Source organism: Pollicipes pollicipes, unplaced genomic scaffold (assembly GCF_011947565.3).
Source record: "Pollicipes pollicipes isolate AB1234 unplaced genomic scaffold, Ppol_2.1 Scaffold_7231;HRSCAF=8579_pilon_pilon_pilon, whole genome shotgun sequence".
In the NCBI taxonomy this organism is placed as follows: Eukaryota; Metazoa; Arthropoda; class Thecostraca; order Pollicipedomorpha; family Pollicipedidae; genus Pollicipes; species Pollicipes pollicipes.
Window position 1 is genome coordinate 11,591,627 of NW_023597034.1, and position 13,906 is coordinate 11,605,532.

General features: G+C 56.3%; 1 protein-coding gene across 1 annotated transcript; it reads left to right on the top strand.

Moving 5' to 3' along the window:
• The first annotated feature begins 6,433 nt into the window (after positions 1-6,433).
• On the top strand, positions 6,434-7,388 carry LOC119109390 (uncharacterized). The gene is made up of 3 exons (XM_037233005.1): positions 6,434-6,668; positions 6,855-7,071; positions 7,268-7,388. Exons 1-3 carry the CDS (start codon positions 6,482-6,484, stop codon positions 7,386-7,388), a joined length of 525 nt encoding a protein of 174 aa, XP_037088900.1. The 5' UTR covers positions 6,434-6,481.
• Positions 7,389-13,906: the final 6,518 nt, after the last annotated feature.

Below are 13,906 nucleotides of genomic sequence, written 5' to 3' on the forward strand. Positions count from 1 at the left end.
CGCTGGCTGGGCCGCAGTCATCGTGTGTCACTGCTGAGCCAGCGCCGAGCTTGGTCGCACGCGCCTCCGGACCCCAGATCCTCCAGCCAGCGGCTTCTCGCAGAAAGATGACATTATGTTCGGACTGGACAGCTGAGCGTTACCAGCTGGCGTTAGCTGCCAGTCATCCAAACGGGTTAAAAAGCAACGAATTAAATTGCGCTCAACGTCTGTAGTGCGTGATTCTAAGGTCATTTACGGCCCGCTATGACATGCGTATTGCAACTTTCCGAGTGGGAGTCCCTGACCGCGCCCACACACGGTCCTGTGACCTAGGATGACCCGAACCGGTCGGCCGTGGCCGACTAGATCCCGCGCGGCGACGGCTCCCCGAGTTTTGCCCCCGCGTCGGCCGAGCCGCCGGCGGCTCGCTCAGCGACCGGCTCGCTAACTGTGACATGGACTGCGGCGATTGAGTGAGGCGGCCACGGGGGCGCCGGCCGGGCCTCCTCTAGCAGCGCAGATCTCATCTGGCCAGATACACGGACGGGGCGCGACACGTTCCATGGTCGGCCCCCCTGCCCCTAGGGTGCCAGGGGAAACGCATTGTACTGTCTGTGGCAAAGATCACTCGGCTGCCGTTCTGACCGTGCGGGGATCGCATTCACCTCGGCGCTGCGTGTTACGGTATCTGCAACAAACGCCGGGGTGACTGCAGGCGCACGGTCGCGTCTCAGCTTCAGACAAGCTGATCGGGGTCAGCGGCTCGTCTTGTGCCGATGTCACGGGACCACTGCAGCTCAGTTCTGCAGCTCGGCTTACTCATGGTACTCAGCACTTAGGCTAAGGCCAGACCGACTCCCGGAAAGTGGCGCTGCTCGTGTGCCGGTGGGCCGATTAGGCTGCCGCCAACACTGGCTGGCGGCGTTCGCCGGCCGCTGCAGGGTCCGCACTTTGTCCAGTCCAGGAGCGGCCAGCTTTCCTCCAGCCGCGCCACGGTGAAAGCGCCGAGTGAGACGGCCGGCCGCCAGCGCGACAGGCTGGCGTGCGACTTCGGTATCCGCTGGTCACGGCCCCTGACCTGGTGTCACCCCAGCTGTGGTTTGCTCGACGTATCCTGCGTCCCCGCCCCGCCCTCTGTGGAACCAGCTTTGTCGTCACCTGATCGAGGTGTACGTTTTGACGCTCCAGCGTCCGTAAACTTGATGCAAATCACGGGAATGCAGTGTTGAAGTCCTTGGATGTAGGACACGTTCTAGGTAGGGTATTAACTTCTAAATAATTCGGCATCTTATTCCACATGTACAAAAACATTACTCAATCTAAGCATTAAAATGTTGACTCTCATCCAAGCCTTTGGCTGTCTTGCCTGAATGACTTCTTTAGTTTTGAGGTCCTGGCTGGGAGCCACACCCCATCCGATCGCCCACCACGTCTGGTTCTTACCGCACCTGTGAGCCTCACCTCATCCGATCGCCACCACATCTGGTTCTGACCGCACCATCCCGGCGTGCGGCTCGCTGTGCTGTCTCCGTTCTGCTCGCCCTGCCTGCACCTGGCGGTGCCGGCCACGTGACTGCAGCCGCCGTGCGTTACATGACGTCACGACGGAGCCCTGTGCGCCGCGCAAGCTCCACGCATGCGCTGCCGCGATGCGTTGCCGAACCTGACCGGCTCTGGCGACGCAACGGTACACGGTGGTGGCTCTCTACTGTGTGCGGTGTCTCCGCCTGCCGTCATGGTCAATCGGGCCAGTTTTTTGGTGTTTGCGTGTCGCACCGTCCAATGTCACCGGAGGGTCTGTTGGCTGCCGGCTTCCAACGGGACATTGTTTGTGTGCCTATGGTGGACGTCCCAACCGTACCGCCGCCTGCGCTGTCGCAAAAAAAATCCGCTTGCACGCGCTGTTGTCGGCGCAAAACACGAGCAGCCGTGCACCTTGCCCTCAAGTCCAAACAGACCTCGCCCGCACTACCTCTGAGTGGTGCACCAGACAGGACATTGGCGGACTGACCTGTCCGTATGCGCTTGGTGACGCATCAGAAAGTGTGCCATATTTCCGCCGTGAGGCCACAGGTGTCCCCACGACATGCCGCTCACGTCAGTAAGCCAGGCGCGTAACGACGCGCTGTATTAACGCATGCTGCACGTGTGGACAGCTGTCGCGGCGCTAGTGTATAAAACAGTACATCGATGTCTGTTATGTAATTCAGACTGCTTTTGAAAAAGTTGAGCATTTGGTTAATTGCTACCCAAAATATGTTGCCTCGAATGGTGGTATCTCTACATCACAGAATGCTGCGGAACGGCCTTTATGCAAGTAGGGAGCAGACACGCGATACGCCGAGCAGGCGGCAGAGCTGCGCCGGGAGAGGTTGCAGCGAGCGTTCAGCGCTGACCCGGACGCTGCGAGCGCAGTGTGCTGACCCCGCGTGCCGTGCGGTCCGTGTGTCCCCCGCCGCCGGCTGCCCGCACGTCTGGGTGATGGCGGCGCCGCAGAGCACGGTGCGTGCACCGCCGCCGCCCGGCCGGCGACGCTTGCGACACAAGGGGCCTGTCACACGAGCCGACTTTGAATGCCGCTGCCGCCACTGACTAGAGGTCTGACCGAGGCCTGGGCGCGACACCGTTTTGTAAGTCAGCTCTTTGGAGAGGGCAAGTTGTCGTAAAAGCGTCTTGGTCTCTCGAAAGCTGAAGTGGAGATTCAGAATGGAGAGGTGGAAGCTAGCTGAGACTGTCAAATAAATCTTTTTTCAGAAACCGTTTCACCGCATTAGGCAAGCACTCAGTTTTGGGATGGCTGCGCGTGCCGAGAACATGCTTTCATAGCTGCAGTTAATCCAGAGAGTTTCGTAACTGTGCCTACAAAATGTACTTATCCTTGGTCACTTCTTCCGGCAAGTATTTACACAACTGGCACGGTACTGAAGGCACAGTACTGAAGACACGGTACTGAAGGCACGGTACTGAAGGCACGGTACTGAAGGCACGGTACTGAAGGCACGGTACTGAACGCACGGTACTGAAGGCACGGTACTGAAGGCACGGTACTGAGACCGGTAGGCACGGTGTGAAGGGCACTGAAGTCCACAAGCGCGCATGGAAGCTGTGCGTCGTCCACAGAGACTGGTGTGAATACCTGCACTGCCTTCCGTATGGCATTGCCGCCACATGACTATAGTTTTGACAGGCCCTTACTTTGCCAGTCCTCCAAGCTGAACGAGGTTTCCGAAAAATGAAACACAACGCGCGGATTAAAATTGTTTTGTGCACGTCGTTGGCATTCAAGGCCTGTTTATGCAAGCCTCTACGTATGGCCCGCGTACGAAGGGTGGCAGGCCATGAAATCCCCGACCTATAATTACTGTAAATGAAGCAATATTTGACTCGCTGCACTACCACGACATCGGAAAAAAATTATTAGCCGTAGCCCAAATTTAACAATGCCCCCTCGTTTTGCATTTTTTCTCCAAGCCAAGCGATGTCTGCTCGGTAAACTGCATGATCTTGACATTGGTGAGACAAAGACGGCAAAGAGAGGCCCACCACTCGGAACAGGTGTTTGGCGGCCGGCCTAGAAGGGCCGACGAATGGGCCCGCCCGAACCGGGAAACCTCCTGCCCCGAGGCGTCCAGCCCGGAAACTTCGGGCGGCCGGCCGGCGGCGCGCGGCCGCAGGCGCCATCGCTGGGTGCGCGGCACAGACCTGGCGAGACGAGGCCATGGGCGCAGACGGGGATGGGGGATGCCGGGGGCAGAGGGATGCCGGGAATGAGGCGGCGTGATGATTGGACGACATTCAGCAGGCGAAATGAAAGAGGGTACGCCAGTGTGCGATTCGGAGCGCAGGGAAATGGTTCGTGGATGATTAAGATTAGTGGTGGAGGAAGCCTTGTGGGCCTTGCAGATACTGTCCGTGTTGGAGATACCAGGAACTGCGCTGTGCCTGAATCTCACAAATTGCAGCCAACGCGGTCACCATCCAGACGCGACGGAAAAGGCCGGTGTTCCGGCAGGCAGAGAACCAACGGGAAGTTGTGGGGTTGCTGATGTTGATGCCACCCCCCATGCGGGTGGTGATCATATTCCTCTGCTTCTGTCGTTCATTGAGCTTTGGGTGTTATTCCAACAATCTTCCTGCTTCCCTTTGTTTTTACTCCCTCCGGCTCTTTTCCCCTTTCTACCATCCCCTGCTCTCCTCTGGTGTCTTCTGTTCCCCTCTTTTGTCTTGGCATGTCTTGTCACCTGGGAACTCCACTATTGCTGCGTGTTATCATAAGCTTATAACTTTCAAGCATCGGACGTGATCCAGAAACGCCACAACGAACCATTGGCTGATACTGGATTAGGTGTCACAGAATGGTAAACGGATGGTATCGACCGAGCATGTCCAGTTTAGAATGTGTAATGGGTGGTAGGCCTCCGGCGAAGTCAGTGAACCTCGGGCCACGGGCCTCCGTAGGTCCGAGGTATACGGAAAACCAGTGGATTGAGTCTGTGTGACGAGAATTTTACAAACGTCTAAGCGCCTGGGGCTTTCCTTTCATGACATGGCCACGTCAATCAGCATTACCCAGCGAAAGGTGAACGCACGCATCCGGGTCTGACTGCAGGACGCTCGCCTGGTACAGACAGGCTGCTGTCGCCCTCAGAGCAGTCCTTTTGACCAGTCTGATTTAGATGATGCGCAGCTGCACAATCACTCACCGAGGTTCCCAGCCTTTGAGGGCGCTCAGGTTTCCCCGTGCGGTAATGACACGGCTCGGTGCCTCTCAGCGGTGCCGTGGCTCTAACTGCCATCGGTTGCGGCTGATGGCGTGCTGCGCGCTGGCATCCGGCCGCGTACGCAACTGGCGGGCCCCGAGCGTGCACGGACGGCACAATAATGCACCCCGTGCGTGACCTGGACGAGGCTTGGTTTCTCCCCAACGAGGGCCCCCGCTCAGCACAGATCTGGCTTCATGTCATGCGCTGCAGCGATTGACCTAATCTCAGAGGGAAGGAAGTGCGTTTTTTCGCGCGAATCGCGATGGGATAATTTGCAGTTCGTAGCCGCGTGGGACTCTATGAGGGCCGTTAGGATCAGTGCGTAGCCGCGTGAGACTCTCTGAGGGCCGTTAGGATCAGTTCGTAGCCGCGTGGGACTCTCTGAGGGCCGCTAGGATCAGTTCGTAGCCGCGTGGGACTCTCTTAGGGTCGTTAGGATCAGTGCGTAGCCGCGTGGGACTCTATGAGGGCCGTTAGGATTGGTTCTGCCGGACCAAAGAAGTACTCGGGTTCGGGGCTCATGGCCAATATGAAATTTGCTAACTGATTAACTGATGTCTTGTAAATTAGTCCATATCACTTATCGACAGCGTGCCCCCCCCCCCCCCCGCCCCTGATGTCTCTGCTTTGGGTAGCAATGATGTACCCTCCGCACCCCATTGTCCTGGCGCTATACACGCCCCCGGCGGCTGCCACCTGGCCAACACCGGCGGCAGGCGGGCAGGCAGCTTCACTGGTCAGGCTGGTGGCGCCGGAATGTGTGTCCATGCATTCGTCGGCCGTGAGAAGCATGCAGGCAACCGCGGACCGTGCGTGACTCAGCCAGTGACCTCCATTTGAGTAAAGGCTCCGAAATGTGTGAGACAGTTCTGAATGTCTGCTCCTTGCTGCGCATGACTGTCATGATCGTACACGCTGCCGGTACTTAGACGTCTGCATACCCTTACTTTATCTTTCCGTCAAATGTACGCTTTTCACCGCGGCTGCTTGCAGGGCTTGACAACATTGTCCTTGCGGCCCGCGAACCGAGGAAAGATCCGTATTGATCGTTGCCATGAGGGCGCGCTGGTGAAACTTTAGGCGTTTAAAAATGCTTTGGAGAGGGAGGTTGTTTCGTTCTAATTTGTTCCGTTAAGGTAAGCTTGTGTTCCAGGCAATTTCAGCTTTATTCTTTCTGCTGATAAAGTGAGAACTTCCTGTTAAGTTTTCCTAACATTAGCACTTGCCGAGAAGCAATGGTGAGAACCGTCCACAATCCCGATGTGTTCTGCATAGCGGTTTGTTAAGACCCCCAACAACATTTCACCACATTTTGCGTAATAATTCCTCTGGAAACATAAGATATGCATTTGGCCGGACTGAGTCGCACAGGCAACGGCTGTTGAATACACTGTTCAAGAGTGAGTTTGCTTGGTGACTTGGATGGCTTGTAGATGCTTTCCGCTGATGAGATGCTGGTTCCCCGGACGTAAGCTTGAGCCACCTGTCCATACAGCCTGGACCCCGTAAGCTTGAGCCACCTGTCTATACGGGCTGGACCCCGTGCATTCCTTTATCGGTGTTGAGTCGTCCCCCGGAGTAGGGTATGACTGGAACCTTTCATGCTGCAATCGGCTGGAATTTCGTTCGCGGTTCCCAAGCCCCGTCCAACAGTTTTCTGTGCTGCCCCGTTGTGAGCCGCCGCCCTCACCGTTCCGGTCCCGTCTTTCAGGACGGCGTTCGCCTCCTGGCTACTGATGAACCTGCTGCTAATCAACGTGCCCCGCTACGGCGCCTACATGATGGTGATCACGGGCGGTCTGATGTGCTCTGCTTGCGGCCTCTACACCGCCCTCAAGCCGAGCCGGCCGCTGGCCATCCGGTTCGAGGACGCCGTGCTGGACATGTCGCTCGGCTGGCAGTTCTACCTGGTGCTGCTGGCAGGTGTGTGGGAGCCTGGCCGAACTCAGCCCGCCGGCTGGTGGTGTCGGCCGAAGGCGCGCCAGCCCGCCCCGCCTCACGCCTGTTCTACGTCTGAATAAAGGCACGAGCTTCTTTTCGCATTCGATCTTATCGTGTGTATATACTTTCACCACGCTTGACAGGGTGTTGATGTTGTTCTTTCCGCAGGGGTCATTTGCATGCTGGTGGGATTGTCGGCGGCACTGGTTGACCTGGTGTACCCGCACACCTTCTCAACCATTCTCGAGGTCGATTTCGGCACGCCGTATGACCGGCACATTCTCATCGTCGAGTCGGATGAGTCCCGCAAACGGCGCACGATCAAGATCCCCAAGCTGGAGGAGCCCATAACCGCTGGAATCGAGGCCACGACGAAATTGATCCGGTAAGACTCAGCACCTTATCTAAATGCTGTCAGCGTCAAGGTCAGTTGGTTTGCCGCCAGGCAAATCTTTACCAATTTGCACAGCTTGCTGCTGCTGTAGCGGACCTAATGTGGACGATTTTTCCTTGTTGGCGGCGCCCTGGAACAAATTTTGCAGGCAATGAGGGTCTGTTCTCACGGTGCTCCTGGATTTCAGACGTCTTTCAAAGCGGGGCAAGGATGGAAGCAGCACCGACCCTCGCGGAGGCGTCGACAATGTCGCCTTCGAGATGGACCCCTCCGAAAACCCCATTGCACGCCAAGCTCAGCAAACGTAACGACTCGAAGAAGTCCAACAAGTCATTCAGCTTCAAGCGTAACGCCCATCACCTGGAGGTGCCGCAGGCCAGCTTCGACATGCCGGGAGCGGACCGCCCAAAAACCCTTTGGAGCGCACCGACTCCAAGGCGTCAAACGCCTCGTCCATGTCGACGAGCTCTTACCCCGCGTACGTCACTGCCGGACGGCGAGCACCCGACATTTCAAGAGCAGTTTAAGCGGATTCGGCACCGGAGACGCGGCGTGACTCGGCGCAGTCGAGCACGTCCAGCGTGTCGTCGGGCTGCGGGCGTCGGGCCTGTCGCGCGCCGGCTCGTCACGTGGCAGCAGTCACCTGCTCGCCGTGCCAGTCGAGAGCTGCCCGTCGGGTGGCAGCTCGCTTGCACCCGCCGCTCGAGAAGCGAGACTCGCGCACCTCCAACATCATCGTCTTCCACACACAGGACGCGCGCGGCCAGCTGACCAGGTGAGCGGCGCTGATGGACGCCTTGCGAGCGATCGCTCGGGTCTGGTTCGGTCAGCTGGCTCGGACTGTTCTGCGCAGGGGTCGTGGTCGTGGGGCCCTCCGATTTGACACGGCTGGCTGTTGTCAGCGACCGTCTGCTCCCTTCCCCGCCTCGGCTAACCATGCGTGCGTGAGTAATCCCTTGATAGAATGTCTTCTGTCGGCGACCGTCTCCTCCCTTCCCCGCTTTGGCTAACCGTGCGTGCGTGAGTAATCCCATGATAGAATGTCTTGTCAGCGACCGTCTCCTTCCTTCCCGGCCTTGGCTAACCATGCGTGCGTGGGTAATCCCTTGACAGAATGTCTTCTGTCGGCGACCGTTTCCTCCCTTCCCCACCTTGGCTAACCTGCCTTGCGTGCGTGAGTAATCTGGCGTCGAAACTGCAACATTAAAACCGTGGAGCCTGTGAGAATGGCATGTTAAACCTATTCGCAGAGTAATTTAGAGACTACCAGAGCGAATTGGTGACGGATCAGCCAGCTGTCGGTTTTTGTTCTCGGGTGAAAAGCGTTCAAACGACACTCTGTGTAACGCTGTCATAAATCCCATGCAGGCCCCCCACGTGCTGCAACAGTGCACGTACCCCTGGTATGTCATTCGAACGGCTTACATCTGTACCGGAACTAGTCTTCGCCTCCCACTGGGCTATGTATCCTTGCTCAGTGCCAGCCTGCCCGGGAAGTGCTCACAGCGAAGATTCCGGTTGTCAGGCGTCCCACTTGTGCAAGCCGCTGCAACCCCTGGTGCAACGACCGCCGTTCGTGACCGCGCCGCAGATTGCGGGCTCGCAGCTCGGACTTTGAACGCGGTTCTCGGCACGTCTGTCGACCCGCTGGTTGTCGGAGGCCGTCTGTGCGCCTGGTTTCCCCGCTAATGCGGCCGCTCCGCTGTTCCAGACGCCAATCCACCGAACCCGGTTCCCATGGAGCCGTAGAGGACGTCACACCGACGCCCCGTCCGCCCAGTCTTCAGGAGGCATTACGTACCAGCGTAGAAAATAGTGATGTGATATAGTGATATTAATGTGATCGTAGCGGACGGCGCGCCCAACGGTGTTACGTTGGCGGAGGCGGAGGCGGGCCGGTGGTGTCATGCCAGCGGAGGCAGAGGCTGGTGTCATGTCAGCGGAGGCCGGGGTACGGAGGCTGGTGTCATGTCAGCGGAGGCAGAGGCTGGTGTCATGTCAGCGGAGGCAGAGGCTGGTGTCATGTCAGCGGAGGCAGATGGTGTCATGTCAGCGGAGGCAGAGGCTGGTGTCGGGCTGCGGCACCCGGTGTTGTCTTGGGGCACGGCTGACGGCCTGCGCCCGCTGCTCTCACGAGAGCGCACCCGAAGCACCGCCGCCGCTCGGTCACGCTTCTACGCGAAGGGCTGCCAGGTGGACTGCCAGCCGCTAGTTCCTCCGCACGTGCGTGGGGCTCCCAGGATGCAGACCCGATGTTTTATTGGCGCGACCCTGGCGTCCAGTCTCTAGCGCATAATCGACCTTGGCGTTATGCTGAGAGAGCACGGTATAGCTTTGTGCGTCACTGCCAAGGGCGTCGTCGGGGGCAGGAAGTCTGAGGTCTTGGCAGTTGAAGAGATACGCAAATTTGTGGGTATGCTGTAAGGCCTGCGAAAAGCTGCCTGGCGTGCCTGTTCTGTGTACACTGCGTGGGGTTAAACGTGGCCACGCCTTCGGTCAAAGCAGTAAGTGCATGTTGATGCCATACGGTTAGAGGTCGAGACTGCCCTTAAACCGTTTATTTAACTAATTGTAACCACCTGCGTGACCTCCTGGACTAACGGTTGTGCGCTGTGGGCCCTGGGACCAAATACACGAATGGCTGGCTATCTGATCTGGCATTTGCGCTGTTCATAGAACTGGTCAACCATGTCGGACACCGCGCCGTGCTGCATGCCCTGGCGTGCCAGGAGTGGGAAACAAACGGCATTCTACTCACACAGGGGACGGCTACCGCCCCAATACGCACGCCCTACCTATTGACAGGACGCACTTGGTAAGGCTACACGGCACCGCGCGCGGCTGCCCGGCCTGCGAGCGTTGGAGCCGCTCAGGCCGCTGCCGAGGCGGCGCGGGCGACAGCGCACCGCCCGCAGTCGTCGTCTAGCATTGCATGTCGCGGAAAACCGAAATCGGCCGTCAGAATCGCCCAAGAAAGCGGCGGCGAAGGCTGGCGCTCAAGGTCCGCCTGACGCGGCGCGGCGGGCCGCCGGCGGCGGCGACGGCCAGACGTGAGGCGGCGCACACGGCGCCTGCCCGACCCGAGCACGAAACGGGCGCGGTGCCGCCCCCCGCTCCGCCGTCCCACACAGCCGCCCGGCGTCGGACCTTGAAGACGGGCGGCGGCTTTTCGGAGCAGACCGCAAGCTCCACAGGCGCGGGCGTCGGGAGTTCATTCCACGAACAAAGGGCCAGTTGCAGAAAATAGGCGGCTGTCACGATCTTGAACGATGGATCGGTTCGCTGCTAGACGTGACTGATGGCTGAGAAGATCACTGACGGCGCCATGGTACCAGCTGATTCGGCGGCATGTTGATCTAGTCTAGACGTGACTGATTGCTGAGAAGACCACTGATGACGCCATAGTACCAGCTGATCACTGACGACGTCATAGTACCTGCTGATTTGGCGGCATGTTGATCTAGTCTTGTAGATGGGAAGATCGTACTATAACGGTTAGGCTGATAACATCTGATATTGGAATAAGCAATGTAAGCGCCTGAAAGAGACTGCGACCTGAGGGCAAGAGGAAGAGAGAGGAGGTAAAAAAATGGAGAGGACAAGAGAGATATGCGGAGCGTGTAAGAACCATGTAAAGTAAGATGCTAGCATAGATGCGTAATGTCAAGCGGGCTGTTGGCCAATTTCCTTAAAGTTGGCATGCTGTAACCTCCTCAAGAATGTGTTTACGAATGCTGAGGCTGAATTCCACGACTCCAACGATATATAGAGTACTGCAATGACTCGCATTAAAGGCAATGCATCACGCGTATGAGGCCCGGCATGTCCGACGCCTTGTGGATGCGAGAATGCAGCTCACTGTCATGAAGAATGTGCATTTATTATAATAGCAAACCTAATATAAATTCGTCAGAATTATTAACGAATGCTGAAAACTGAATTCCGCTGACCACAGCGATACCTAGAGGGCCGCAATGACTCGCATTGAAGACGATACATCAGGTATATGAAGCGTGGCATGTCCGATGCCCTGCGGATGCAAGAATTCAGCGCACTGTCATTGACAAACACAATGTGTCAGACAGACAGACAGACAGACAGACAGACAGACAGACAGACAGACAGACAGGCAGACAGACAGACAGACAGACAGACAGACAGACAGACAGACAGACAGACAGACAGACAGACAGACAGACAGACAGACAGACAGACAGACAGACAGACAGACAGGCAGACAGACAGACAGACAGACAGACAGACAGACAGACAGGCAGACAGACAGACAGACAGACAGACAGACAGACAGACAGACAGACAGAAGACAGACAGACAGACAGACAGACAGACACAGGCAGACAGACAGACGGACGGACAGACAGACAGACAGACAGACAGACAGTCAGACAGACAGACAGACAGGCAGACAGACAGACAGGCAGACAGACAGACAGACAGACAGACAGACAGACAGGCAGACAGACAGACAGACAGAGAAAGAGACAGAGGTAGAGACAAAGACTGAGAGTCTATCAGAATGTTGCATTTCCATTTCGAAATTGGTTTTGATATTGCGCGGATGACAGTGCTGCATCATATTGTGATGTGTCGCATCACGGTGTCATATCATTCAGACTGGCGTTGACTCCAAGAAGGGGGTGAAGCCAAGAGGGTTGGGGTGGGGAAGACCTGCCTCTCTCTTAGCCTCAAATTTACCGTTTTCGCCAAAGATGGACTCCCAAAAAAAGTTAAAAATCGGCATAAACGGTAATAGCCACCCCTCCCCTTAAGAAAACACTGGTTGTGCCATTGCCAAGAAGTCACTGGTGAGGAATTGTTGTTCTATTGAGAGGACAGTGTCACCGGAGGTGGAGGAGGACGGGGGAAAGGGAAGGACACTTTCCCCTCCATCGTGGATGGAAGGGAACAGTTCTCCTAGCCTACCAATGTTCTTGCAGGAAAAAGTATATTATTCGTACAGATTGATGACATTTGGGCTTAGGAACGCCTCGACTGCCTTGGTTATTTTGCGCCTTTAGCTGTGTTAAGTATTACTCGTATGACTATCACTGCATGTAGAGAATGCGCATGCACATCACGCAGTAAGTGTAGCAAACCATCACAGATAGATTCTTCAGTGCGTGGAATTTCCAGTGTCACTGCCGAGGGCTACCAACTGACGAGAACCAATATGATTCTGAAACAATTTTCCTTCATTAACTCTATCGCACACTTCCCGTCAGCGATCGGGCTCCCACCAACGAGCGAGCGTAGCTCCAGTCTGCGCCGCGTGCCAAAGCAACGTTGGCGCTTGGCTGCGGTCTGGCACACTGGACAAGTGTGTGGGCAACTGATAGCGGGTGATCGTAACGAGGGCGCGTTGGCCCCTGACCTCCAGACAGGAGAAAATCGTGCGTTCCGTAGGTATGACCGATACGGAGACAACAAAGGCTGAATTCCTCTCTTCTGTTATCCCGGTGAGAGGAAGCCCACTCGCCACACCTTGTAACAGTCGCCCACGTCGTGAAGCCCAGTCGCCCACCCTGTCACAGTCGCCCACGTCGTGAAGCCCACTCGCCCACCCTGTCACAGTCACCCACGTCGTGAAGCCCAGTCGCCTACCCTGTCACAGTCGCCCACGTCGTGAAGCCTGGTCGCCCACCCTGTCACAGTCGCCCACGTCGTGAAGCCTGGTCGCCCATCCTGTCACAGTCACCCACCTCGTGCAGCCCAGTCGCCCATCTCGCCCACACTTGAATGCACGGAATTCATTTCTGGCATTCCCCTGTGAGTAAACGCTAACCTGGTCCAAAAATGTTTGCCAGTTACCCTTCAGACAAGCAGACAGCAGCGGCTTGAAGCCTGAGAGCGGCGCTCCAGCGTAACGGGGGCGAGGGCGCTCTCCACTCGCCTTGCAGCTGCATAGGCCTTCCGATTTCCAGCCATCCCGGTGTGACGGTGCAAGCAGGCAAAGACCGCGCCCTTTCCATCACGTTGAAGAGCAGCCACTCGCCGTAAGACTCGGTCTTACTCGCACAGATCTTCACTATGAGACCCATATTTCCATTGTTTACCACCATACTGAAGCTCCCTGACATCGGTAGGTCTACATTGCTACTGATACTAGTACGATGCTACAAATACCGACTCAAGACTATCTCACGACTCTAAAAGACTCCAAAGTATTCCAAAAGACTGCTCTGCGTACTGTGTACAGACTCCAAAAGACCGCTCAGCAATGTTCCCATCTACTGACCGAGTGCATCTAATGTCTTCCGGCCCAGAATTAAACCAGATTAGGAGGTGACTGGCTAATCATGCGTCTGAAACCTGTGCATCTTGGACACTTTAAGAGGGTAAGCTCAAGACGGTTATTTCGCTGTAACATGCGCACCACCATACAACATCCCTAATCTCAAGGTACCACTGCTATTTTCGTACGCTCTCCATCAATGACCACCACGTGTTATTATGTTTTCACCGTCTTGTTTTTGCAGTAGCTTTGGAATGCAAGTAGATACGGTCCTACAGCATCGCGTATCTTTGTTGTTCATTGCGCGTCCGGAAGCATGTTGTGTATAGGTGCCCTGCATTATAGCGCCGTTACATAATATTTTTTTATCAATTGCCGGTCTCCAGGGACCAAGAATGGTGGTCTGTGGAAAAATCTGATGAGTTTTGCTGCTATAACAATATTTTAATGCAGCACCACAACATATTTAAACAATCGCCTTTTCACAAGTTTGGTGAATAATCGATTTTAAATGAAGGCACGGTCTCAGCTGGGCTCGGTATGGGATGAAAGTCCGTCGCTCAAGGGGGGACA

Coding starts and splice junctions, on each gene's coding strand:
- LOC119109390 (XM_037233005.1), top strand. CDS start 6,482: ATGAACCTGCTGCTAATCAACGTGCCCCGCTACGGCGCCTACATGATG. Junction 6,669..6,854: donor CTACCTGGTGCTGCTGGCAG/GTGTGTGGGAGC, acceptor TTCTTTCCGCAG/GGGTCATTTGCATGCTGGTG. Junction 7,072..7,267: donor GCCACGACGAAATTGATCCG/GTAAGACTCAGC, acceptor CCTGGATTTCAG/ACGTCTTTCAAAGCGGGGCA.